Source organism: Mustela nivalis (genome assembly GCF_964662115.1).
Source record: "Mustela nivalis genome assembly, chromosome: 18".
NCBI classification, from domain to species: domain Eukaryota; kingdom Metazoa; phylum Chordata; class Mammalia; order Carnivora; family Mustelidae; genus Mustela; species Mustela nivalis.
Window position 1 is genome coordinate 56211253 of NC_139037.1, and position 25876 is coordinate 56237128.

At 56.8% G+C, this 25876-nt stretch overlaps 1 protein-coding gene and 1 long non-coding RNA gene across 5 annotated transcripts in view; one reads left to right on the forward strand and one right to left on the reverse strand.

Annotated features, from left to right (window-relative positions):
- Positions 1-5351: 5351 nt before the first annotated feature.
- Positions 5352-25876, reverse strand: part of BICRA (BRD4 interacting chromatin remodeling complex associated protein) — a 76211-nt gene continuing 55686 nt past the window's right edge. For 2 of the 3 annotated variants that reach the window (XM_082710546.1, XM_082710545.1), the window contains exons 6-15: positions 22699-24693; positions 21951-22127; positions 11798-12430; positions 11437-11617; positions 11016-11125; positions 10068-10129; positions 8655-8803; positions 8385-8479; positions 7976-8078; positions 5352-7433 (exon numbers count right to left, since the gene is read on the reverse strand). In XM_082710546.1, the coding sequence (XP_082566672.1) occupies positions 6346-7433; positions 7976-8078; positions 8385-8479; positions 8655-8803; positions 10068-10129; positions 11016-11125; positions 11437-11617; positions 11798-12430; positions 21951-22127; positions 22699-24693 (4593 nt within the window). In that variant the 3' untranslated portion in view covers positions 5352-6345. The remainder of the gene's footprint in view (positions 7434-7975; positions 8079-8384; positions 8480-8654; positions 8804-10067; positions 10130-11015; positions 11126-11436; positions 11618-11797; positions 12431-21950; positions 22128-22698; positions 24694-25876) is intronic. The other variant, XM_082710547.1, reaches the window with a different exon arrangement.
- On the forward strand, positions 12721-17952 carry LOC309852974. Of its 2 annotated transcripts, none has more exons than XR_014305464.1 (2): positions 12721-17456; positions 17781-17952. It is a non-coding gene; the product is annotated as an uncharacterized lncRNA (long non-coding RNA). The 2 variants fall into 2 exon arrangements; XR_014305465.1 differs by having other exon boundaries at positions 17786-17952.

Below are 25876 nucleotides of genomic sequence, written 5' to 3' on the forward strand. Positions count from 1 at the left end.
TCTCTCAGCATGGGAGTCAGAGCGTACAAAGCCTTGAGTCAAATCCCAGCCCTGCTACTTGCTTGCAAGAGAACATCAGGGAAGAGATTTTGCCTCTCTGAGCCTCAGTTTCCCCATCCGTCTTGCTACACAGGACCATTTCCTTTGGGTCTTTATTCAGATGGTGCCTCCTTTGTGAGTCCTACCCTGACCCACCCCAACGCCCCCCACCCCAGTTCCTACTTCTTTTTCCTTCCTAGAACTTAGCACCATCAGCCAGAAGAGAGATGTTCCTTATCTTTATTTTTACTTCTTTTTTTTTTTTAAGATTTATTTATTTATTTATTTGACAGAGAGAAATCACAAGTAGGCAGAGAGGCAGGCAGAGAGAGAGAGAGGAGGAAGCAGGCTCCCTGCTGAGCAGAGAGCCCGATGCGGGACTCGATCCCAGGACCCTGAGATCATGACCTGAGCCGAAGGCAGCGGCTTAACCACTGAGCCACCCAGGCGCCCTATTTTTACTTCTTTATGAGATTTTATTTTCATGTATTTATTTTCAGTGTGACTTATTTTGAATATTTCCCTACAGGAATGTCGGCTTCTCACAGGCAGTGGCTTGGGTCTGTTTTGTTTACTGTTGTCACCCCAGTGCCTAGAACAGGGTCCAGCATCCAGCAGGCACTCAGTTAAATAGTAATTGGCTGAATTCAATAAGGTACATAATGGGGAGGGGGGTGCCTGGGTGGCTCAGTTGGTTAAGCATCTGTCGTCCTGGCTCAGTTTGTGATCCCAGGGTCCTGAGATCGAGCCCCCGCATCAGGCTCCCTGCTCAGCCCGGAGCCTGCTTCTCCCTCTCCCTCTGCCTGCCACTCCCCCTGCTTGTGCTCTCACTCTCTGTGTCAAATAAATAAATAAAATCTTTTTAAAAAAGGAGTCAACTGTATTCCATAAAGAGGTTTATGGATATAATACATTTTATACATAATTATAATATATAATTACAATACATGATCACATATAATGCATAACAGAATATATATTATAAATATTTAATAACAGGCCTGAGTATAGTGGTGACTAATGTTATTACAGCCAAGAGCAAGGTCCTCTTCTAGAATCTTCCCATGGGGCACCTCCCTTCCCCCTCAGAGGCAACCCCTCAGATGAGTTTCGGAAGGGTCTGTGAATTTGGACAAGGAGAGAAAAATGACATCTGGATCTTTCACTGAGATTTCACGGTTTCCATCAACCATGAACAAAACAAAGCACAATGATATCAGGGGGACTTGTGTCACTGCCATGGGGGGGAATGTGGCAGTTTTCACCACATCGTGGTTGTTTTGGAGATTCCCAGTGATTGTTTACTCGCCGCTGATGAGACCACCACTAGCTCTTTCTAATTAGTGTCTTGATACAAGAGCTCTTATTACCGTGTCACAGATTCATGGTGGGGGGAGCAGGGGCTTTAAATACACTGACAGCTGGATCTCAGGATAATTGGCCCCCTTGTCAACTGCCCTGCCTCCTTTTATTTTTATTTTTATTAATATTTTATTTATTTGAGAGAGAGAGAGCCCATGAGTGAGGGGGGGAGGGGCAGAAGGAGTGGGAGAAGCAGACTCCCTGCGGATGGGGGAACCTGATGCGGGCTCAATCCCAGGACCCTGAGATCATGACCTGAGCCCAGGGCAGAGGCTTAAAGGACTGAGCCACCCACGCACCCAGGACGATCCTGCCTCATTAAATAGGCTTTGAGCTCTCAGTTACTGCGGCTACTGTCTTGTGTCCCTGGGTCACTGATCTCTGAATCAGGGAGTCTCCGTGTGACAAGTCTCCCTGTGCTCTTACAGCCCCTGGAGCCCTCTTTCCAAGGCACAAGCTCACCGTTTTGTGGGTTTTTTCCCCCCAGCTCTCTCCCTGCTCAGCTGTCAAAACCTGGTGGAGAAATTCTGGCACATTCTACAACATGAAACCTTGGGGACATCATGCCAAGTGGAATAAGCCAGTCACAAAAGAACAGATATTGTCTGATCCCACTGGGGAGGTGCTGAGAGCGTCAGAGCCATTGGGCCTGGATGCAGAATGGTGATGGGCAGGGCAGGAGAGAGAGATGGGGTGTGTGGGGTTAGAGTTTCAAGTTCCGAGGATAGCCAGTGGTGGTGTTTGCACAACGTGAAGGGAGCTACTTAATGCCACTGGGCAGTATACTCAGAAATGGTTAAAGTGGTCAGTTATATTATGTCGTGTGTATTCTCCCACAATCAAAGAAAAAAAAAAAAAAAAACAGATGGAGCAGGTGGCCAGCCAGAAGTTAGGGATGAACTTTGGATGCTGTCAGTTTAGGGTTCCAACCCTGCTCTGTGCCCAGGTCTCTTTTTTCCCCAGATGCCTCAGCTACAGAAAAGGGGACGCCATACGCACCCACCCAGCTGCTTCTGGGATCTGGGAACAAGGGTCTATGAAGTTTGGTGTCCAGTTTGGTCTCCAGTGAGGGGTGGCTGGGGGTGTGTGGGGGGGTGGGAGGTGGGGTGGTTCTGGCTCCCTCATTGCCCTCTCAGAAAGGCCTTGTTCTTGCCCCTCTCCCCTCACCTCCCTGGAAGCTGGGAGTGCAGAGGCCAAGATTATGGGCTTGCAGCCAGACCGCCTATGGTGCAGCCCAGCCTGCCACTGACTGCCCCGGGACCTCAGTTTCTTCATCTGCAAGATGGAGCTATCAGTCCCCACACAGGGGACTCTGGGAGGACCAGACAAAACATCCTGGTGAAGGGCTTGAAAGAGCGTCCACGGTTAAGTGTTCCATAGCTAGTCATCGCTGATCCTCTGCTGGGGCTGCATGGAGTCAACCTTCCAGAACCAAGACCCCAAGCCTGGAGAAATCACCCGCAAGCTTTTTTGCGCAACCACGTGGGGTGTCCCGGAGCGCGCGGGGATCCAAGGATGTCAAGAACTGCGTTTTCGCGTGGGGTAGTAGATACAGAGCTAGGAAGGGGGACTGTCTCTCCCCCCACCCCACCCCGAGACCCTACATACCAGCTTGCCCGCCACCAACATTCCCAGGGCCTGCAGAGAAACTGGGAGCATCAACCTGGTCCAGCAGCGTCACTGGGCACCTGGACCTTAGAAGGGGCCTCTTGGGGGTGGGGTGGTGCTCCGGTTCCGCACTCGCCCCACCCCTTTCCCAAGCGGCCGCCAGAGGGCGCTCAGAAAACCGAGTCGGCTCCAGCCCTTGGCTTATCACCTTCGAGGTGGTTCCCCCCCACCTCCCCACATCACTCAGCAGAATCATCACCAAGAAGCACAGGGTCCCACACCACAGACCTGCTTTGCTCCCTCCCTCCCACTCTCATCCCCCAGCTTCCAGCCACGTTGGCCTCCTTGCTGTCCCTCAATGCTATAGACATTCTCCTGCCTCCTTCCCACCAAAATCTCCCAGTGGCTCCCTCCGTCCCTTCATGTATGTCTCTGCTCACATGTCACCTCCTCAAAGAAGTCTTCCCTTCCCACCTGATCCCGGGTGCCTGAGTGTGCAGTTACACAGGCTGTCCACTGCGCAAAGCACTCACTGAAGGGGTGAGAGGTGCCTGGAGTCCACCTCACATTCAGTCCTTCAAAACTCAGTGCCCAAGAGAAAGGGGAACTGCTTTCTAGTTTGCACAAAGGCGTCCTGGTTTGGGACTAGCCTCATCCATTCTTCTACCCCTTGTTATGAATTGTGTCCTCCCCCTCCCCCAAGGGGATGTGCTGATGTCCCAAACTCCTGTGCCTGTGAAGGAGATCTTATTTGGAAACAGGATCTCTGCAGATGTAAGCGAGTGAAGAGGAGAGTGTACTGGAGTCGGGTAGGCTATTGTTCCACATGGTCTCTTTTTAAGAAGAGACACCAGCGCCCACAAAGGATGTAGCCACAGACTAGGAACACCTAGAAAGTGGAAAGTCAAGGAAGGATCCCCCTGCAGCGTTTCTAGAGGGAACATGGTGCTCGTGGTGCCTCGATGTGGGATGTCCAGTCTCCAGAAGGGGGAAGAATAAATCTCTGTTCTTCTTCTTTTTTTAAAAGGTGTATTTATTTATTTAGAGAGAGAGAGCAGGCACATGAAAAGGAGGGGTAGAAGGAGAGAGAATCTGAAGCAGATTCCCTCCTGTATGGAGTCCAAGGTGGGGCTTGATCTCATCACTCCACAAGCTGAAACCAAGAGTCGGCGGCTTAACCAATTGCGCCATCCAGGCACCCCAAATCTGTCCTTGGAGGCCACCCATTTCCAAGGGCAGCCACAGGAAACAGCCTGCTTTTCCTCCCTCCATCCCACGCTGTTCACACTCATAGGTGATCCTCATTCTTTGTGGATGCCCTATCTGTGAACTCATCTGCTTGCTAAAATTTATTTGTAACCCTCCCCAAACTCAAAGCACCTTCATAGACGTGTGCAGAGAGGCAAAAAATCTGGGTCACCCAACATGTGTGTTTCCAACTGAAGTTGAATAAAGCAACGCTCTACCTTCTGGTTTCTGCTCTCATGCCCAAGAAGCGTCCTTTTCAAGGCCTGTTTCGCACTGTGGTTTCACCTTTTTGTGCTTTTGTTGGTGACTTCACTGTTTAAAATGCCCATGAAACATTGTCCTGCATGCCGAAGGGGGACAAAGCTGAGATGTGTCTTAGCTGGGGGCACTTGGGTGGTTCGGTCTGTTAAGCCTTGGCCTTCGGCTCCAATCATGATCCAAGGTCCCAGGTTCCAGCCAAGAGTCAGGCTCCCTGCTCAGCGGGGAGTCTGCTTCTCCCTCTGCCTGCCTCTCCCCCTGCTTCTCTGACAAATTAATAAAATCTTAAAAAAAAAAAGAAAACACGTGTTAGATGAGCTTCGTTCAGGCGTGAGTTATAGTCTGTTGGCCGTGAGCCCAATGTGCACTAATCTAGAATATATTATTAACAAGGTGTCTTTACAGAAATACAACACAAGGTTATGTATGAAAACAACTTACAAAAATGTTGTGACTGGAGGTTTGTAGGAAGCTAGCCCTGTATTTCCTCCAGGAGTGGTATTTCAGTGTTCCCCAATTCCGAGTTCACGGAGACCACAGAACCTTATAGGCGAATGCTAAGAACTCCCCATTTGGTCTCGATGTTTTCCATCTGGTTTCTCCACTAAGAAGTCAGCTCCCCTCGGGTAGGGACTTCCATCTGCCGTGTTCAGTGGCACCCATGAGCCCAGACCAGGGCCCAGCACCCCGAATATGTGTTTAACAAATAAGATGTGCAATGAACCCTCACAACCTCCGCCCCTCCCCCGCCCCTGCAGGTAGGGACCCAACCCCCAGACTTCAAACAACTCCCACCCCCTAAAGACCCAAAAGTAACGGGGCTGAGACGGAGTCAGTACAGTTTTAAAAAAAGGATCAGTTTTTAATTTACAAGAGTTCTAAATGTACAGAATTCTCCTTTAAAAAAATTGTTATACACAATAAATACAGTACAAAAAAATTTATCTTACAGTACTAGTTTTGTCTCCGAGATTTCAAAATCTGGCGCGGGTGGCTGGCGACAGGAAGAACAGAGGGAAGACTGGCTGGGGAGGGATGGCGGGGTGGGGAGGAAGACCCCGGTTTCCTGTTTTGGAGGTGCTCGGATTTCAGTCGAGGGGCCGGGAGGGTTCGAAATCTCACTCTCTCGCTCGCTCGCTCGCTCACTCGAGCACACACACAGGGACACGGGACACGGAACTGGACGCACACATGCGGATGGGACACAGGTGCCCGCGGGCACAGCCCTCCGAGGAGGGGGTCTGGGACGCTGGCTGACGCCCGCCCTTCCCTGCATTTCCTTTTACAGCCTGTAGGGGGCGGTAGGGAGAGGCTGAGCGAGGCTCACAAAGGACCCTCCAGGCTTTGTTTTGAGCACCTTCGACATCTGTGCGGCCACACGGACAAGCCCAGTACCGGGACACGCGGGAGCAGTGGGAACGACCAGGTTACCCCCTTCCCTGGCAAACACACGTGTGTCCCACCCCCCCACCCCACCTTCCCCACGGAGGGGCGGAGTGTGGCAGGAAGCAGGAAGAAATAGGAAATGACACACCGGGATTACCCCCACCTTTGGCAGGGGCACATTTTACATTACAGCCTCCTCCCCTCAATCCACGACCCCCACCCAACAACCCGGCTGACGCAGGAAGTGGGGGAGGAGGCCTTTGTGACTCAAATAACTTAGGCAAGAAAAACTGTCAGGGGATCCCCGGCTCGCGTCCCCCACGAGGCTGAGGTCAGGCGCCCAGATGCCTCCCTGCCCCCCCCATGTCCCCGCGCAAACACACGCGCACAACTTGGGAGGTGTGTGTGTCGGGGGAAGACAAGGAAGCGAAGACCAGCCCGGTGTTATCTGTTCAACGTCCTGGCGCCGAGGCCACCGTTGTGACTGGAGGGCGGGTAGGCCTCTGGCCTGTGCAGGGGCGCCGGGGAGGCAGGTGAGACGGCTGTCGGGGCGGCGTGGGGATATGGGGGTGCAGGTGTCCGCCCCGGGGCCTGCTGGAGGTTCAGGATGCTGTCGATAGCGCTCTGGAGGTGTTCCGTGAGCGTGTCGTCCTGCGGGCTGTCGCTGGAGAAGCTGGCCTGGTCCACGTCGGGCGACTCGGACTTGCGCCGCTTGGCTGGGGGTGCCTCCCAGCCGGGGTCCCGGCTGCCGCTGCCCTGCCCGGCGCTGGCCGCGGGCTCCGGGGGCGCCCCCTTCAGCATGCGCTGGTACAGCTCGTCCTCCACGGCGGCCAGCTCGCGGATGAGCCCGCTGGTGGCCTCGTCCACTTTGGTGGGCAGCTGCACGGGGCTGCTGCCCCGGGCCCTGACGCTCCCGGCCCCCTCCCCGGCCCCGCCACCCAGGGCCTCCACGTTCTCGCGGTACGTCTTCCGGAGGGGCAGCCGGGGACAGTGGGGGGCCTGGGCCGCGGTGGGCTTGCGGTCAGTGGTGGCAGGCGGGGGGTGGTCCATTGTGCCGTTCATCTGGCCCGTGGCAGGGGGTGGTGCGGGGGGCCGGGGTGGGGGCTCCGCTGCCTTGAGGGCAGCAGGGGGCGGGGGCTGGTGCACGGGGTCCAGCGCGGTGTTGTGGACGACCTTGCTGAGCCCGGCTTCCTGCTTGATCTTGAGCTTGAGGCCGATGCGGCTGCGGGCCTCATAGGTTTTGATAGGAGGCCGGTTGCGGGAGGGCATGGGACCGTCCTCATCAGCATCCAAGGAGGAGGCAGCGGAGGAGGAGGAGGAGGACAGGGAGGAGGATGCCCGAGCCCAGGTCACGGAAGGGGAGCCACCCGCCCCACCGTGCCGAATCACCAGCTTGGTTGGCAGGTGCAGAGGCGGCTGGGTGGGGACCCCGGACACTGAGGATGGTGCTGGGCCGTGGCCAGGGAGCCGGTGTCCCTCAGAAGAGGCAGCGATGGGGAGGCCAAGAGAGCGCGAGGAAGACACATACTCGTCTGCAAAATGGGGCATGGGGGCCGGGCAAAGAACAGCCACGGGGGCAGGGAAAGCATGAGATGCCTGGGGGAGCACAGCTAAGAGGAACCCCGGCGTGATGGGCCAGGCCTGGGGCCAAGCCCTTGACTCATCAGACTCTCAGGACGCTTTGCTGGGTACTGCTCTACTCAGCAATTCCCAAACCCCCGAACCTGCAAGCAGGAGCTCACGCCTCAGAAGGGCCCTTAAAACCTGCAAGCACCTCAGTCTTGACTCTAGTCCCCCGCTTTTCTGTCCCCCTGGGGGTGGTGGAATGTCCCAGCCAGGAGACAGCGGAATGGACACACAGGGATGGAGGAGAACCAACTCAGCTCTCTCCAGTCCCAGAGCCCAGAGGTCAGAGTAGACCTCTGCCACGGCAGGAAGGTGGGGGCACGGGTGTCGCCCGGTGGTGGAGAAAGGTCGGGCTCAGGTACCCGTCCTCCTGCACCCAGATTGAATTCCTCAGCGAGGCAGGAGCTGGGGACCCCTCTCCCACCCCTCCTTTCCCCTCTCCTCTCACCGGGCTTCTCCTTGGCCAGCTGTTTGTCCAAGGCAAGGGTGGTCTTCTCCTCCTGAATGAACATTCGGTCGATCATCACCATCTCCGCGGAGGGGCTCACCCTCTGAGGGGAAAGAAGGGCAGATAGGCGGGGGAAGGAGGAAGGCGGGGGAAGGAGGAAGGCGGGGGAAGGAGGAAGGCGGGGGAAGGAGGAAGGCGGGGGAAGGAAGAAGGCGGGGAGGGCACACGGGCAACCCAGAAAGATGGGAGCGGATTCCGAGCTGCCCTCTTGGGATCAGACTTGCACCAGCCTCCTTCCCTTCCTCCCGGAGCTTCGAGGAGCAGCCCCCGCAACCCTACCCAAATGGGCCCTGAGCAGGGCGAGGGGCGAGGGCAGGGTCTCCCAGGGAAGAAGGGGCCAGCGCCCTACCCGGGACTCCTCCAGGAGCAGGAGGCGGTATTTATTGAGCATGGCCTGGGTGCGTTTCAGCAGCTGCGTGGACACGGTCTCAAACTCCTCATCCACTACGGAAGAATAGAAAAGGTCCCGAGGCACAGACACTGGAAAGTGTGGCTTATCCGGAGCTGAGGTCTAGCAGACGCACTGGGGTGGCACAGCTGCTCCCCCACCCCCACCCCACGCTAGGGACCAGGGAGGGAGAGTCCTGGGGCAGTGGGGTGGACAGGGTGGAGGGCTCACCTTTGTGGTAGTCGCTGGGGGAGGGGAGTGCACCCTGGTAGACATGGTAGGGAAGGAGGCGATGCAGGGCGTCCTCAAAGGAGGGGAAGGCTGTCTTGTAGTCAGGGTGCAGGACGGAGCCCTGATGTTTGTGCAAATGTTCCAGGAAACTGGGGGGCAGGGTGGGGAGAGGTCACACACACACAGCTGGTGGTAAGGCCAGGAGAAACCAGACCCTGACCCCGACCACCCCCCGGGGCCCCAACACAGACAGCAGGGAAACGCGCTAACGTGGGCAGGACGTGCTCATTCTCTTTCATGGCCTCTGGCGACAACCCAAGGGACCAGGTGCTATCATCATCCTCACTCTGCAGATGGGGAAACTGAGGCCAGGCAGAGTGATGTTTCTCCACCCAAAACACAGAGTGGGGAGGAGGCCGAGCTGGGAGCGGGCAGAGCCGGAGGCCAGGATTTGAAACTCATCCTCCTCATGCTATACCCTCTCCCGCCACCTGGGGTCAGCACGTCCTTATTCTGCCTCAAACGGGTCACCAACCCCAGGTAAGGTGGGAAGGACAAGGAACAGAGGGAGGAAAGAAGGGAGCTTGGTCCGCTGGGTGGTACAATCCAGTTCTCTCCCGGTCTGTTTTCTACCACATCGTGGGCAGTGAGTTACGTCTCTTTATTGTGTGATTCTCTCTCTCTCTCTCCCCCCAAATATGCTCATTTCCACCCTGAGCTGAAGACTGACCCCACCACACCACTGGGGCCGGAACCCTGCCTTGTTTCCAGAACCCAGCAGGGCGCTGAGCATTTGCTAAACACTTGATGTGGAAGGAAAGCAGGAGAGGGAGAATGCAGGCAAGCACCCAACATGTACCCACTGCCCTCCCAGACCCCATCCATCCAGACACCCCTCTCTCCACCCCGCACCCAGCCAGCCAGCCAGCCAAGCACCTACCCCAGACCCCATCCATCCAGCCTGCATCCATCCATCTAGCCAAACACCTGTCAATCCGTTTATCCAAATCTACCCATTCAACCGCCCAATCACCCATCTATCCAAACACCCATCCGTCCACCCAAACACCCTTCTATCCAGCCATGCACCCTCCCCAGACCCCCTCCATCCATCTATCTAGCCAAACACCCCCCGCCCCCCCTGGCGCCCACAGAGACCCACATTCGTCCATGCACCTTCCCGGACTCCCCTCCACATCCACTCCCCCAAACACCACCCATCTTACCACAGTCACAGGGGATCTGCACCTGTCACCCTATCGTCACTACTATCCTCACCTCACTCTCTAGAAGGGAAACTGGGGGTCTCTGAGGGAAATTATACTGCCCCAAAGCACACAGCTAACAAGAGGCGGCTCCCAGGCCTACCAGAAGGCGCAGTGGGGGGGCGGGGCGCACAGTGCTGCGACTCACCAGGCCTCTTTGCTAGGCTGCAGGGCCGGGGTTTTCTTCAGACTGCCCATCTTGCTCTCATACTGCGGGGCAGAGAGGTGAGTGAGAGACAGAGCCGCAGAGAGGCCTTCCCTGGGCGCCCCGAGCCCCCTCCAACCCTGCCTGTGACCAACAGGAGAGCTGGCCCATGTCTCCCCACCGGGCCCCCCTCTTCTATCCTGGGGTGGGGTCCTGGCCCCAGCTGCCGGAGGCACTGTCTGGCACACTTTGCCTGGCTCCATGGGGCTTGGCTCCCACCGGACTCTTGGTCTGGACACCGGGCAGGCTCCCTCCCTGCTCCTCAGATCAAGGCCTTGGCTGATGGTCCAGCATCTGGCCCACCTGGCTGTCCAGGTTCCCTCTTTCTGCCCGACTCCACCCACCAGGCTGCTAGAGGGGATGTCCCCCCGGAGGCTGCCGGCACTGGGTCCCTCTACCAGCTGTGTTCTTGTCTTTCTGCCTCCCCCTACCCATTTCCCTGCATAAGGTCTCTGCCTCAGTTTCCCCCACACTGCTTTGTCCCCTCCATTCTGGGCCCCCCACCACGTGACTTCCCAGCCCTCCCCCCTCCCCCTGCACGGTCTAGGCTCTCACCACCTCCTTTCTCTTGCCTTTCTGGGCCAATGGTCTCCCCACGTCCCTCCTCCTCCAGCCTCAAGCTCTCCTTGCTCCTGCCCCCAGTGATGGCCTCAGGGACCCAGGCGAGCCACTGCTCCTCTCATCACCCTGTGTCTTGGTGTCTGTGGGTCTCCATCTGTCTCGCTCTCTGGTATGCGCCCACCTGGGCTGTCCTAGTGTTTGACCCACTGCCCAGTTTGCTTTCTGATAGCCTTTCGGTTGGCCTGCTCCGCCCCGCTTGGCACGTCCCCAGCTCCCCTGTGACAATGCTCTGACCCTAGGTGCCCCACCCCCATGCTGGTGGCCTCTTACCTGCAGCCCGGAGGACTTCCCTGGCCCGGCGGCGGCGGCCTTGGCCACACTCAGGGTCGGGAGGCTGCTGGCAAAAGCTTTGCCCTCGGCAGGAAGCAGGGGAGGGAGGCCTGAGGGGTGGGGTTGGGGACAGACAGGGCTCAGGGTCACTGGCACGAAGGCCCCTCCACAATGCGATCCCCAAGCCTACACCCCGCTCTCTTCTAGTCCTCTGGCCTCGGCAGTGCCGCTAGCCCTGAATTGAGTGCCCCCCTTGGATCTGAGGCGACAGCCCTTCCTCTTCCACCTTCCCTGTCCTGTGAGGTCTGGGGGAACCCCTCGGGCTCACGCACCCACAGCTCTGCCCCAGCCCATCCCCCTCCCCCTGCCCGCCCATCTTCAGGCCCCCCCACTTCTCCTGCATGGGCTACCTCTCCCCTACCTGCAGTGGCCATGGGTGCCGGGGCAGGGGGATGGCTGGGGGCGGTGGGGGTCCCAGATGGGGCCTGCCCGCTGACCAGCACAGAGGCAGTGGGGCTGGCGAGGGGCCCCAGGCTGGCGGAGGTCTGCGGGGCGGCGGGGGCCCCCCCGGCCTTGTTCTGGAGAATGATTCCGGACGGCACCTGAGGAGGGGGACAGGTGGTTGAGGGGTAGGGGGCACACACTAGGAGGGGCGGCGGCCAGGCACCAGGGCTGGGGACACAGAGACAGCTGGACAGCTGGAACGTGGGAGGGCCTCCCCACGGGACCAGGAGGGCAGGGCTGGCGGGGTAGGAGGAGGGCTGGTCCCCGCCTCCGATTACCTGGTGAAACCTCTCCAGAAGAGCCTTCGGCTGGGGCAGCGCCGGGAAGGGGGCAGTCACCATCTGGAAGGTCCGAGGAGGCGGTGGGGGGGGCACGGCGGGCTCAGGGACCAGGTGGAGGGTCGGAGGGGGCGTGGGGGACTTGTGGGGCCCCTGGCTGGGCGGGAACTGGAGCTGGAAGTCAGGGGGCGTAGGGGCTGGCAGCCTGGTGGCCGCATCCGTGGAGGCCGGGACAGAGGATGTGGAGGCGGGAGGGAGGTGGGGAGCTGGGGGCAGCGGCCCCTCAGGGGGTTGGGATGGGGGGCGCAAGGGGGGCTGGGGTGGGCCCGGGGCAGCAGGGGCTGGGGTGCTGGCAGGTGGGGGGACTCCCAGCTGGTTCTGGATAACAAAGATGCCAGGCAGAGTGGGGGGTGCCTGGGGCGGGGGGCAAGGGTGCAGGGTGGGCTCTGAGGGTGGGCGGGACAAGCTCTGGGGCTGGGAGGGAGGGCGGGAGTGGGGTCGAGAGGGGGGTCGGGAGGGAGGCCTGGCGGGATGTGGGGAGGGCAGGTGGGGGCTGTCTCCCAGAGGGGCCTGGTGAGGTAGTGACGGGGACGAGGAGGGGCCTGGGCCCTTCAGCGGAGCCGCTGCCGGGATCTGGGCAGGGGAGGGAGGTAGAGGGGAGGGGGCGGGGGTCAGAACCAACCTTGGCTCCCATTGCCCCAAGACACTGGGGACCCCAGCCACGCCCACCAGAAACCCTCCTTCTTAGTCACCCCTGTCTTGAGAGAAAGGACCCCGCCGCCATGGCTCTCCTTCCCACCTCTCGTTTCTGAACTCCCCACTTCGCCTTTCTACCTCTGCCCCCCAACCCCACCCCAGCCCCCATCTCTGCCTCACCTCTACACCTGTTCCGGCCTCACCCCTCCACCTGCCCCCGCCTCATCTCCAGACCTTTCCCTCTGCTCTCGCCCCCCTCCCCACGTGCCCCCCTCCCTCCCCCCCAGATGAAGGGGAGCTCTGCAGGATTTGGGGGAGCAGCAGAGGAAGCGGTGGCGGCGGCAGGGGGCACCACACCAGCTGCCCAGCGGGGAGGCAGAGGGCTGGGGAGTACGAGCACAGCAGCGGAGGGGAAGGTGGTGGCTGGAGCGGGGGTGGGGGGGTAGCATCCCGGCCACCATCCCCATGGCGCCTGACTGTCCAGGTCCCCCCACCTCCCCCCCGAGAATGGACACCAGCACAATTGGAGCGGCTACAAAAGGCACGGGGCAGGGGTGGGGCCAGGTCCCCCTAAATGTCCGTGACCTCTGCCTCCCTTTGCCTATGTGGCTATGGCTGTGACTGCAGGCCTCCCGGGTCCCCTGTGAGCATGCAAGTATGGGTATGTGTGTTTGTGTGTGATCAGACTCGCACAAGACATCCGGGCACTAGCCTGTGATCCGTCCCCCGTGACCTTGCTGAAAACACACCCTAGACCTGGCACCTCCGCGCTGCTCTCCTGCAGAGTCCCGACCTCAGCAGCCACAGTTGCCCCAGCGACTACCAGCCAGCTGAGTCCCTGACACAGGGTGGGTTGGGTACCTTTTGATGGTCGCCAAATCCATACCCCGGGGACAGAGGAGAAACTGAGGCCAGGGAGCCAAAATGGCTGGTCCCAAGGCTCCCTGAGTCCCAAGTCTCCCTCTCGACCTCCAAATTGTCCAAGGATGACTCAGGCTCACAGGCCCAAGGCCACCAAAACTGCCATGCTCCAAAGCTGGGGCTCTTTACGGTGAGCCGGTGAGCCGACTCACGATACCAAGGTTACGACTTGCCTGATGCTTCCAACACCCCGCCTGAGGCTGCCCTTGAATAACTCTGGCAACTCAAAACAAAAGCCCCCAAACCAATCCACCCACACGCATGCCCATAGGCAGCCCCCTCTAAGATGAGAGGGGAGGTGCCCTTGGCTCTCAGAAGGGCTGCGGAGGTTGTCGCCTGGACAGCACTCTGGTCTGCAAACCAAAAGGGTCGCACGCTGGTAGACCTGGTAACCCGCCTTCTAGGATCAGCAATGAGAAGCACCACGGGGCTCCTCCACTGTGGGAGCATTTACAGTCAAGAACGGAGGAAAACAACAGGTTTCAGTAAGGGGAAAGAAGACAGCTGGCCACGTCATGAAGCCCTGGGCAGCGTCTGGTGTGGAGAAAGAAACACACCGAAAGTTAAGAGCAATCGGGAGAGAAACACAGGGTATTGTCTCAGGGCTGAATCGGCTGAACCTGATGATTGTGCCGTGGTCAACTAAGAGCATGTTCCTGTTTTCGAAGGTTGAGATGTTAAGGAGTAAAGGAGCAGAACGTCTGCAGTTTATTCTCCAATGATTCTGAATAAAAATGTGTACAGATCGAGAGAACGGAAGAGAAAGTGAATTAGCCAGACACTGACGGTGGAAAAATCTGGGCAGCAGCCAGCTTCCAAGGCAGGATCCCCACCTCCTCATTATTCGGTCTCCCCCGCATGGTCCCCAGTTTGATTCCTGGGACCAACCGATTTCATGAAAGTGATTTGATACTACTTCCAAGATTCAGTTATAAAAAAGGGTGGTAGATCATTTCCTTTGGGGAAACTGACTGTGGAGCATGTTACAAGCTGCCCTTTGGAGAAGCCTGCGGAGGGAAGAGCTGAGGCATGTTCTCCAGCCCAGTCGAGCCTTCTGAGACCGCAGCCCTGGTTGACTAGAACCTCACAAGGGATGACGAGGCAGCACCTGCCAGCTAAGCTGCTTCCAGACTCCTGATTCTTACAAGCTACATGAGAGAAGTTAATGTTTGCTGTTTAGGCTGCTAAATTTGGGGGGAGGGTCATTTGTTACATGGCAACAGGTAACTAATATATGTGCTTAAAGAGTAAAGAACTCCTGTGAGTTCTCTGCACAGCGCTGCTGTTTGAAATTCTAAGTGTTTAAAAATAAAAACTGAAAAAAGTAAGCTCGCACTCATTAAAAGTATAGACTAATGCCCCTCTCCCCCAATCAGATCAAAATCCCAAATGATACACTGAGGGTAAACAGCTGCAATTCACAGCATACACAAAGCCCATTTTCATCATATATAAACAGTCTCCAGAAATCACTAAGAGTAACAACTGGTGAGAAAAAGTGGCCAAGGACATGATCAGACAGTGCAGCGAGAAGGAAACACAGAAGGCTTTGACAGTCCGAGAGACACTCCAGCCTCATTTGTAATATGAGTAATGCCCATTGAAAGCACCCTCTGGAACCTTCTTTTCTCATTGCATTAGGAACAAGCCATGTCTCATAAAGACACCCTCTTCTACCGCCTCTGAGGGTTACTGGCACAATTTGCCACAACTCCAGGACAAGGCAATTCAGCAGCAGCTGCACAAATTACAAGAAAACATTTGCTTTGATCCAGCAAACCTGCTTCCAGGAAATGATGCAACAGATGCACGTGCATATGTAGGAAATGACGGGTCAGCAAGTTGTTTACTACAGCTGTGTGGGGAGGGACGGAGCCCGGACTTGGCTGGTGTGCATCTAAATAGCATTTATGGGGGAGAGGAAGGACACCGCTCTAACAAGATCAAGGAAACTCTCCACATGCTGACAAAGCTCGCACGCAATGTGCTACCTTCTAGGCGGACAGAAATGGGAGAGAAAGGTAAACCCACTTTTACTCTAGGCTGTGCCTGCGCGAGGAACTGGAAAGATAGACGGCAGCTAAGTAACTTTTTCTGGAGGGGCAGGTGGGCTGGGAACATAGACACAGCTTTGGGACACTTTCCCCTTTCTAAAAAAATTTTTAAAGATTTTACTTATTTATTTGACACAGAGAGAGAGAGAGAGAGAGTGTGAGAAAGAGCACAAGCAAGGGGAGAGGCAGGTAGAGGGAGAGGGAGAAGCAGGCTCCCTGCTGAGCAGAGAGCCCGATGTGGGACTCGATCCCAGGACCCGAGATCATGACCTGAGTCGAAGGCAGATGGCTTAACCAATCCCCTTACTTTAAAAAAATGCTTTTTGGAGCACCTGGGTGGCTAGTCCATGAAGTGTCCAACTCTTGATCTTGGCTCAGGTCATGATTTTAGGAGAGTCATGAGATCAAGTCCCATGTTGGGCTCCATGCTTAAGGTCCTCTCTCTCTCTCCCTCTGCCCCTCCTCCTGCTTGGGCTCTCTCTTTCTCTCTCAAAAAAACCCCCAAACTGCTTTTTGATGACTGAGTCATGTGAAGGTGATACCTAATTCTAAAAATTTTAAATGTTTTAAATGGCTGGGGGAAAACAAAAAATTAGGCTAAAAGAAAACTTCAGGGGCACCTGGGTGGCTTAGTGGGTTAAGCCTCTGCTTTTGGCTCAAGTTATGATCTCAGGGTCCTGGGATCGAGCCCCACATTGGGCTCTCTGCTCAGCCGGGTGTTTGCTTCTCCCTCTTCCCCTCCCCCTGCTCATGCTCTCTCTCTCTCTCTCTCTCTCTGAAATAAAAATCTTTAAAAACAACAACAAAAAACTACCACACGAGGGAACTGTTCACCAGGAAATTCCAGCTGCCCAGCTAGAGCTGGCAAGATGTGTTCAGATTCATGCAGAATTCAACAGAAAGCGCAGAGGGGTGCTACCCAGCAGCCTGGCGGGGAGCAGAGTGTGTGCTGATCTGGGGCTGATGAAGCTTCTGGAAGAAGCCTGCACAGGCATAAACCCCAAGGAGGCGTGACGGGGTTCGCACTTTCCATAGACTGTCCGGGAAGCACTTATACCCTCTGAACCAGCCGTTCTGTTTTTAGAAATTTACCCACATGTACATGCAAAAGCCCGGGCACCCGAAGAGTCAGAGGAGGGTTATTTGTTGACACACACAGGAAACCACCTGGAGTGCTCTCCCTCAAGCAGGGAACCAAGTCAGTCAGTCACGGTGGGTCCGTGTAACGACAGTAAGATGGCAGCAAACTTTCCAACTCAAGCCGGTCTGGCCTGCCTGGTCTGTCATTTTGCATGATCCACAGGCTGAAAGCGGGTTTTACATTTTTAAATGCTGGGAGAGAGGGGCATCTGGATGGCTCCATCGGTTAAGCACCCGACTCTGGATTTCAGCTCGGGGCATGATCTCAGGGTCGTGAGATTGAGCCCCGGGTTGTACTTTCCGCTCAGCAGAAGTCTGCTTGAGTTTCTCTCTCTCCCTTTCCCTGGCTCTACCCCCATGTGCATTCTCTCTCCCTCTCTCTCTTTTAAATAAATATATTTTTTTTAATGGTGGAAAAGAAATCAAAAGACTAGAATGTGATTGGTGACAACGATATGAAATTCAAATTTCAGTGTCCATAAATAAGGTTTTATTGGTACAGGTCTGTGCTCACTGATGTGTGGTCTGGGGTGGCTTGCGTGCAAAGCCTAAAATGTTTACCCACGGCCCTTTGTAGTGTTTCCCTGGCTTCCTTTGGTTTGAGGCACTTTCAATGTGCCTGACCCTGTTCAAGCACCTTAACCTGTATTAGCTTATTTATTCCTCATGACGACGCTATAACCTAGATGCTGTTTTCCTCATCCTCATTTTCAGGGAAGAAAACAGGCACACAGAGGCAGGGGACTTGGCTAAGGTCACTGAGCCTCTAAGTGGCAGAGTTGGGATTTTGGAGTCCCAGTGCCTAATGACTAACCCGGACAGTGGCTTTCAAATCACATCTAGTGTCTGTGAGTAATGGCTCCTGGCATTTTGGTGGGTCACGACCAGCATTTAAGAACAGAGGAGGGGGGGCACGCACCTGGGTGGCTCAGTGAGTTAAAGCCTCTGCCTTCGGCTCAGGTCATGGTCTCAGGGTTCTGGGATCGAGCCCTACATAGGGCTCTCGCAGAGAGCCTGCTTCTTCCCTTCTCTCTCTGCCTGCCTATCTACCTACTTGTGATCTCTGTCTGTCAAATAAATAAATAAAATCTTAAAAAAAAAAAAAAAAAAAAAAAAGAAAGAACAGAGGAGGGGTGCCTGGGTGGCTCAGTAGGCTAAACATCTGCCTTCAGCTCAGGTCAGGATCCTGGAGTCCCGAGATCAAGTCGTGCAATTGGGATCCCTGCTCAGCAGGAAGCCTGCTTCTCCCTCTGACCCTCCCCAGCTTGTTCTCTCTCTCTCTCAAATAAATAAAATCTTTAAAAAACAATAAAAATAAGAACAGAGGAAACCAAAAATACAAAATATCAGCGTGCATTGCACACGGTATTATCCTGTGGAAGCTGTTTTGGTGATATGCACATGTACATACGCATGCGTGCATCCCATGGGGTGCTGTCGAGTGGGATTCTCATGCAAGTCGGTGGTCCAAGAGATCTGGCCAATCGAACAAAGCGCAGTTCAAAAGAACGGGACAGTGTGCTTCTGCGTGTAAGGAGGGAGCACGTGCACACGCAGGCTGTCACATCTGGCTGGATCCGAGCTCAGACGAGGGAGGTCTGTCATGTGCACAGGATGGCGGTGCCCCACCCAGGTGACTCCGTCTCTCAGGGACACCTGGCAGTCTCCAGCGATCACCACGGCTGTCCCACCTGCAGCAGGACCGCTGCCGGCAATAAACGGTTGGAGGCTGAGGGGTGCTACCATGCTCAGGACAGCCCCCTGACAACACAGAACGACCCGGCCCCAAGTGTCCCTAGTGCCTGTGTGATAAGGACACGGTGGGGCTCCACAGGGAAATCCAAGGGGGTGGGGGTCTACACGGGGGTGGGGAGGACCAGAAATTCCACAAACAGAAGACTCACTTTCCCTGTGTGCCCTTTGTCTGTAAACCCAATTTTTAAAACCACGTCTGGGTAACACTCTTTGAATCACAACAACAAAGCGTGTGTGTGTGTGTTTTAAGCCTACCGTAAGCCATACACAGCAGGCCTTAAGCCTCCTGAGTAGGACGGTCAGTGTTGCCTCCCTGAAAAGTCAGTAGGGGGCCCCCATTGAGGGCCAATTTCAAGAGCTGGGGATTGACGACAAAACCCATCCCTGGAGTGTGAGCCCCGAGAGGGCAGGGCTGCCTCCCCTGTACCTCTCTGCAAAAGGCTGGGTACAAAGCACGCACCAGGAGAACGGGGGCTGCACGAAGGACCCACCTCCAGTCTGGGAGCGGCTCTAGTGCATGCGCACGCACACAAGGTTGTACATCGCTGGTATTTATGTGCATCTGTATTCTTTGTTTAATCCACTCACTCACCTGTCCACCTGTCCGTCCGTCCATCCATCCATCCATCATTCATCCACCCTCCCCCACCCCCACCCCTCCATCCACTTGCTTCCCCAACACTCATCAAGAACTCCCCTCATGCAGTGCGGCATTGCAGGCGCGAAAGGGGCAGCAGGGTGACCACGTGTCTAGCCTGGCGCCGGCCTGCAAGGGGATGACCAGGATCAGCTCATGGGCACAGCTGACCTTTCCTCTTAAAGACCATCCACAGCTTCTTTACTACTCTTACTGCAAATGCCAGGGATCTCTGCTCATTGAAACGCTGAGGACTCTGTGTAGAGCTGCTGTGAGGTTGGTGGCTCTACTCCCACTTGGCGGACAGGTAGACCAGGTCCCGGGAGCGTTTCATGCTGAGCAGAGCTGGGATTCGTGCTCAGGTCTGGCTTTCTTGAGACCTCAGCTGTTGTGGCCACTAACCATTCAGGTTTAAATCCAGGCCCTACCAGTGGGGTAACCTTGGGCAAGCTACTTTATCTCTGTGCCTCAGTTTCCTCAGCTGTAAATTAAGGAGAATATCTTCCACCTGCCTGATGGGAGCTTTCAATGAGACAATGCTTGGAAAGGGTTCTGAATAGCACTTAAAACAGAAATGTTACGATGCACTTAGTTTTTACTGTGATTCCCTCCTCTTCATGCCTCCAATCCCTAAAGTAAGCTCCAGATTACGGCCCGAATCCTCCAGCATCCCTCCATCATTGCCGGGACCACCCTGGTCTTTGAAGCCCTGTCATCTTGACCCACAAGGGTCTCTGGACGTTTTTTTGCCCACTAAACCATTTTCCAATGAAAGCCAGAGGGATCGCTGAAAATCGTTACCAGCCCATGCCATAGTCCAGCTGAAAGCCCTCCACTGGTTTGGCCACGAGGCACTGCCAACCTCTCTGATCTGGCCTCCCTCCACTCCCCTCCAGCCTACTTTCCATTCCTTGACAACCCAAGCTTGTCCTTGCCTCAGGGCCTTAACACATGCTATTGTCCCTCCCCACAATTTCTCTTCCTTGGAGCCTGGGCTTAAATACGCCCCCCCCACCCTGGCAGTTCCTTCCCGCTTTCCCTAGAGTGGATTCCTCCCGTGTCCCCCATGAGGACCCTGCTCCCTTCAATGCTTTCATCTCCTGGGCTCTTTCCCTACAGCTGACCCACATCTCCGAAAACACTCTCTCCCTTTGATTGCACTGCGGCATACTCAGCACGGAGCCTCACGTGTTGGGTGAACTCCTGTGAGTGTGCTTGATTTCATCAATAAATGATTTCCACCACTGATTTACCCAGTTCTACAACCCCCTGGTACAGCTGATTGTGGGAGGCTCAGGGAGGGGAAGCCGCTTGCCAGAGGGACCTCGGCCAGCACTGGACCCACTCTAGAGACGCTGCTTCCAACTTGAGTCACTCAAAGGCCAGGAGACTCCTGACCTCTTGTCCCTCCACTTCTGCTTCTTTCTCCTCCTGGGGGAGAGATGGTCTGAGGCCACCTTGGCCCCGTGTCCCTCTAGACTGTGTGAATCTGGACCAGATCCTGTTCTACCCCACAACAATAATAATGATAATAATAACAAGTGTTTCTTGAGGCCTTACTCTGCGCTAGCATACGTTAACTCACTCACTCCTAATAGGCCTCTAAGAAAGTATTATTCCCATTTTCCAGATGAGGACGTCAAGGTCCAGCAGTTATGGGGAATTGCTCCAGGTCAGCACAAGGCCAGACACATACTAAGTGCCCTCCTTCCCCAAAGAATCTGTTTAAGGAAACAAGAAACTGGTTGCTTAAGGTCACATGGCAAGCAACAGAACTGGACGGCAAAATCATGGCTGTTTAAAGCCAAAGCCCATGCTGCTTTCTGCCACCCTGACCTTGCTGAGGTCATTCCGTCTTCTTCCTTTTACCTACCTCCTCTACCTATCCTTTCTAAAAGAGTATAAAATCCACCCCTCCAGAATAAAAGGGGCTCTCTCTAAACTATCATGTGCTTATGACTCTTATGAGACAAAGGCAAATTTTCCTAATATGTAAAGAGTTTCTACAAATCAACAAGAATAGGACCACTCACACCAAGTTTAAATTTGGCAAGGGGTATGGGCTGATGATTTCAGAGAAAACATAAACAGCTCCACATCTAAGAAAACCTGCCCCACCTCATTCACAGTAAAAGAAATGCAAATTAAAACAAAACAAGGAGCAGCTTTTCACCGTACAAGACCCTTTCACCTTACAAGACCCGCTAACTTCAATAACAAACCCAGTGGTAACTCCCCAGAGAGCAATCTGCAGAGAGCAATCAACACTGCATGTGCAAATGGCCTCCGATGGACCCAGCACTTTCCTTTTCAAAAACAGTGACATATGTACAGTTATCCTCTGTGGCTTCACTCATCACAGCTAAAGACTGGAAGGGACCTAACCACCTGACAGTGGGAGTACCGTGCGGTCACACGGAAGAAGAAAGAAGGAAGTACCGTCTCCAAGATGCATCTTTCAATGATCAAAAGCACAGAGCTGCCTAGTATGTTACCGCATTTGTAACAACGGGAGGGAAAGAATCGGTGCCATTCACCTTGTCCATGTGTATGTGTATGCATGTGCCCATGTGCAAGAAACCGCCCTCGGGGAAAGCAAGCAGCTGTGGTTCAGGAGAACGGGCTTTTCAGCAAGACCTCTGGTAGCTTTGGAGATAAGAGCCCTCTGAATGTCCTGCTTACCTGATATGATACGAAAATGAGAATTCTGCCTGCCGTGTGTCCCTCTGCCTAGAGTGTGGGCTCCCCCCAGTGTGGCCTGGGTTCTAGGAGTCCATCACTGTCAGAAGACTCTCGGGAACTATCCGGGGAGCAAAGGAGCACCCTTCCCAAGCCAGCAAGACAGAGAGGCAAGGCAGGGCAGCCAGAGCGGGGAGGAGTGAGCAGGAGAAGGGGTCGCAGGGGCAAGGCTCTGTCTGAGCTGGGACAGAGGCTGCTGGGATTTGTCTACCTGGGGGGCCGGCGCTGGGGAAGCCTGGCTGTCGGGGGCCTGAGGGCCGAGGCCAGCTCCTTTGGCGATGGGGGTGCTCGGGGCTGGGTCTTGGGCGGGAGGCGGGGCGCTGACTATGACCGAGGCGGGCACGGAGAGGTGGGGGCCGTCTGCGGAGAGGGGCTGCTGGCTCCTCTCCTGAAACGGGGAGCCCGCACTGGGTCAGAAGGCCATCCTGTGGACCCGCGGCCTCCCCAAGATCCCAGCCTCCCCAAGGCTCCAGAGAGCAGAGTGGTGGGAACTGGGCTGAGGGGCACCGAGAGGCTGGGCACAGAGGGCAGGGTGGCCAGGAGCCCCGGGATCCAGGCACCAGGGAGGCTGCAACCCCCGCTCCTTTGGCCTGGGGCCCCGCCCATCTTCCAGCCCGCAGCCACCCGCCCCATCTGTCTGTCTGTCTGTCCTTGTCTTGCCTGTTCTCTCTGTGATTCTTGTGCCCTCCAGCAAGAGGACGGATGATCAGTCTGTGAGCCAGTCGGGCCCCCTCTTTGCCTGTGTCAGTCCCTGTCACCCTTTGGCTTCCCCAAAGGGGACGCACGTACTGGGCACAGGGGTGCCACCTCGGAGATGCTCTTCAGACCCTGCCAGACCCTCCCCAGTTGCTGCCTCCACCACACATAGTTTCAGCTCCAGCTCTGGCCCCTCTCTGCAGCACACCCCCGTCCCCTGCCCGCCCCCACGCCAATGTCCCTGCCAGCCCATTCCCAGTTACCTGGGGCAGGAACATCTGCAGGGAGTCCTGAGTGAGGATGGCCGTGGTGGCGGCAGAGGGCGGCTGTCCCAGGACGATCTTCTCTGGGCTGGACGCCAGGCCTGGGCTGGGCTGGGGGGTGGTGGCCTGAGGCGGGGCGGCGGCCTGAGGGGTAGGGGCCTGCGGGGGCGGTGGCGGCGGCGGCTGCTGCTGCTGCTGCTGCTGCTGCTGCGCCGGTGGCTGCTGGAGGCCCAAAGGCAGAGGGGTGCTGACCGCCGGGGGTGCCTGGGGGGCTGTCTGCACCGCAAGAACAGGTGTGGCCTCCCCCGTGGCGGCAGGGGTGGCCGGCTGTACCAGCCCGTCGGGGGTGTTGAGCATGGCCACGGCACTGGGGGGCAGAGTGACGCCCTGGAGGACAGTCGTGGCGGCAGGGCCGGTGGGGGCCGGCTGGCTCTGTGTGGGCAGACTGCCCGCGGCCAGCGACACAGGCATCTGGAAGAGTGCTGGCTGGCCCACCTGGATGGGGGCAGCCGAGAGGATGTGGGCGGCACTGTGGGCCCCGGAGTGGGGGGCCAGCACGGGGCCCAGGCTCAGTGGCCCCGCCAGGTTCTGGTTGGTGAGAATGGGGTTTGCGATGAGCTGTCCGCCCGCATGTGGGGCCGCGGCTGCCAGGATCTGCCCGCCAACGTTGGTGGGCAAGGCCGAGAGCGTCTGGGGTAGCTGGACGGCAGGCGCACCCGGCAGCAGGAACTGGTTCTGGCCCGGCAGCATGTGCTGCGCGGGGATGACGATGCTGCTGCCTTGATTCAAGAGGTGGACGCTCATGGGCTTGCTCAGGGCCCCGGGGGGCTGGGGCGGGGCGGCCCCGGTGGTGGTGGCAGGAGGCTGCTTGAAGACATTTGCCTGCAGTGCGGGTGCGGGGAAGCCCGATAGCACCACGTTCTGGCCGGCCTTTCCTGCTGCCATGAAAGTCAGGTTCTGGGGGGCCTTGGGCTGCTGTGGGAGGCCCCCCGCCTCGCCCTGGATGGTGAGCGTGGTGCCCGCTGGAGCGAAGGGCTTGGGTGTCAGCTGGTAGAGCTTGGGGGGCAGCACGCCAGCGGGCTTCGGCTGGATGGGTGTGGGCGTGCGATGCAGGATCACGTTGGGCGCTGGGACCAGCGGTGATGTGCCAAGGCCAGGGGCTACCGCCAGCGGTTGCCCCGAGGGCGCCCCGCCGGCTGCCGCCGTGGCTGCCCCTGCCCCTCCAAACACCGAGTTCCCGTTGAGCGTGGTGGCCACAGCTGTGGGGAGATTCTTCTGGATGACTAGGCCAGCCCCCTGGGGCGAGACGCCGGCAGACGCCAAGGTCACGGGCTCTGAGGGGCCGGCTGCCGAGGCCAGATAGCCGCTGACAGGCACCTGCTTGGCGAGGAGCTGGGAAGTGGGCGGGTTGAGTGCCATGACAGGCTGGCCCACCACCTGGATGGGGGCCAGGCCAAGCGTGGCCGCCGTGGCGCCCCCGGGACTGCCGTTGGGCAGACCCTGGAGGCCTGGGATGGGCTGCAGGGTCACGTTGCCCAGGCCCACGGGCTGCAGGAAGGGCTGGACGCTCAAGGCCTTGTTGACCACATCCTGGGGCGGCACCAGGGCCTGGTGGGTCAGCACGGTGGGCGGGGCCTGCAGTCCCAACAGGTCAGGGCCGCCCGGGAACAGGGCCTGGGGCCCAGCGGCCACGGCAGCAGCCCCTCCGGCACCGGCCGGGCCGGCTCCACCATCCGCAGGCTGGAGGGTAGGCAGCTGGAAGGGACCCAGGTCCAGCTCGGCCTCAGCCTCAAGTGTCTGCTCAGTGATGTTGGCCTCTTGGAGGCTCTGCTGGAGGATGTCACAGGGCTGGTCGGCGCCGCCACCGCCCCCGCCACCGCCCCCCGCGGCCGGCGATCCCAGGATCGCATCCTCCAGGAAATCTAGGTCCACGCTGGGGGCCGGCTGCGTGGGCTCTGGGCTCAAGTGGTTGCCAGAAGCTTCTTGCACGTGGAGCTGGAGGCCGGGTAAGATGGGAAGGGAAGAGCGGAGGTTAGCGAGGGGCTGGCTCCAGGCACGGCTGAACCAACAGGACCTGCACTGCCCGAGCAGTACGGGCAGAGAGAATATTCCATCTGGAAGGAGCTGGACCTAAGCTCAAATCCCAGCTCCGCTGAGCCATACAACCTGGGCTCAGTCTGGCCTGTCGCCCTGTCTATACACATCCACCCTGTCTATACACATCCGTAGGACGGAATAAAGCCCATCCTTTAAAAAGCCAGAAGGGCCCATAATACTTAATCTGCAATTCCAAAGCAATTTGAGACTTGCAAATGTCAAATTTCAAAGCAATCTGAAAACTGCAAATGTCTTCCTAACTCTTCCAGAGTAAAACCTGACCAAAAGTGACGTAGTGCTCTTGGGGAAGGCCATGCTTTGTCCACATGACGGGACTCTTTTGGACCATGGGAAGGTGAGTGAGTGTGCTACGTGACACTCTGCATCACCTTCTTGGCATCTGGAAAATTCTGAATTCTGAAATGCGCCTGGCCCCAAGGGTTTCGGGTAAGAGACCACGGCTGTGTTAATGGCAGCCGCAGCTATCCCCATGAACTTGGTTTTGTGTGGGAGGCGCTGAGCTGGACCCGTCTTCAGGACCCCCACACTGCCCCAGATCGCGATCCAGGAGGAGCACAATCGATACGCGTGTGACCATTTGAGCAAATACTGCACGAGCGATAATTAATGCTTAGAGCACAGAACCCTCGCTGCTATTCGACCAGAGAACAGATCAAAACTTGGGAGTTTAAAAGGATGGGAGGTCAATCCCATGGAGGGCTGACAGCGGTACTTGACACCCGCAGGTGTGCGAGAAACCCTCACCTAACATGACGATTATGCCTTCCATGTTGTCGTTGTCAGTAACAAGCTCAGTGAGGCGGGCACTACCCCATCCTCCTTTCCCAGATGGAAGGAGGGGAGTGCTTAGGAGGAGGGGGTCCCTACGCAGTCCCCAACCCAGAACCAGGTGGTTCTGAGTTCTTCACCGCTAAATGGCCACAACCAAACCCACCTCCCAGGACGGGCGTGACATTTGCTGACCTCACATCAGGGAGAACCTGACCAAGGACTTTACAGGTGTTCATACTATGAAAAATAAACTGTTCCGCATATATTTTTAGAGTTGTGGGCACTAAAT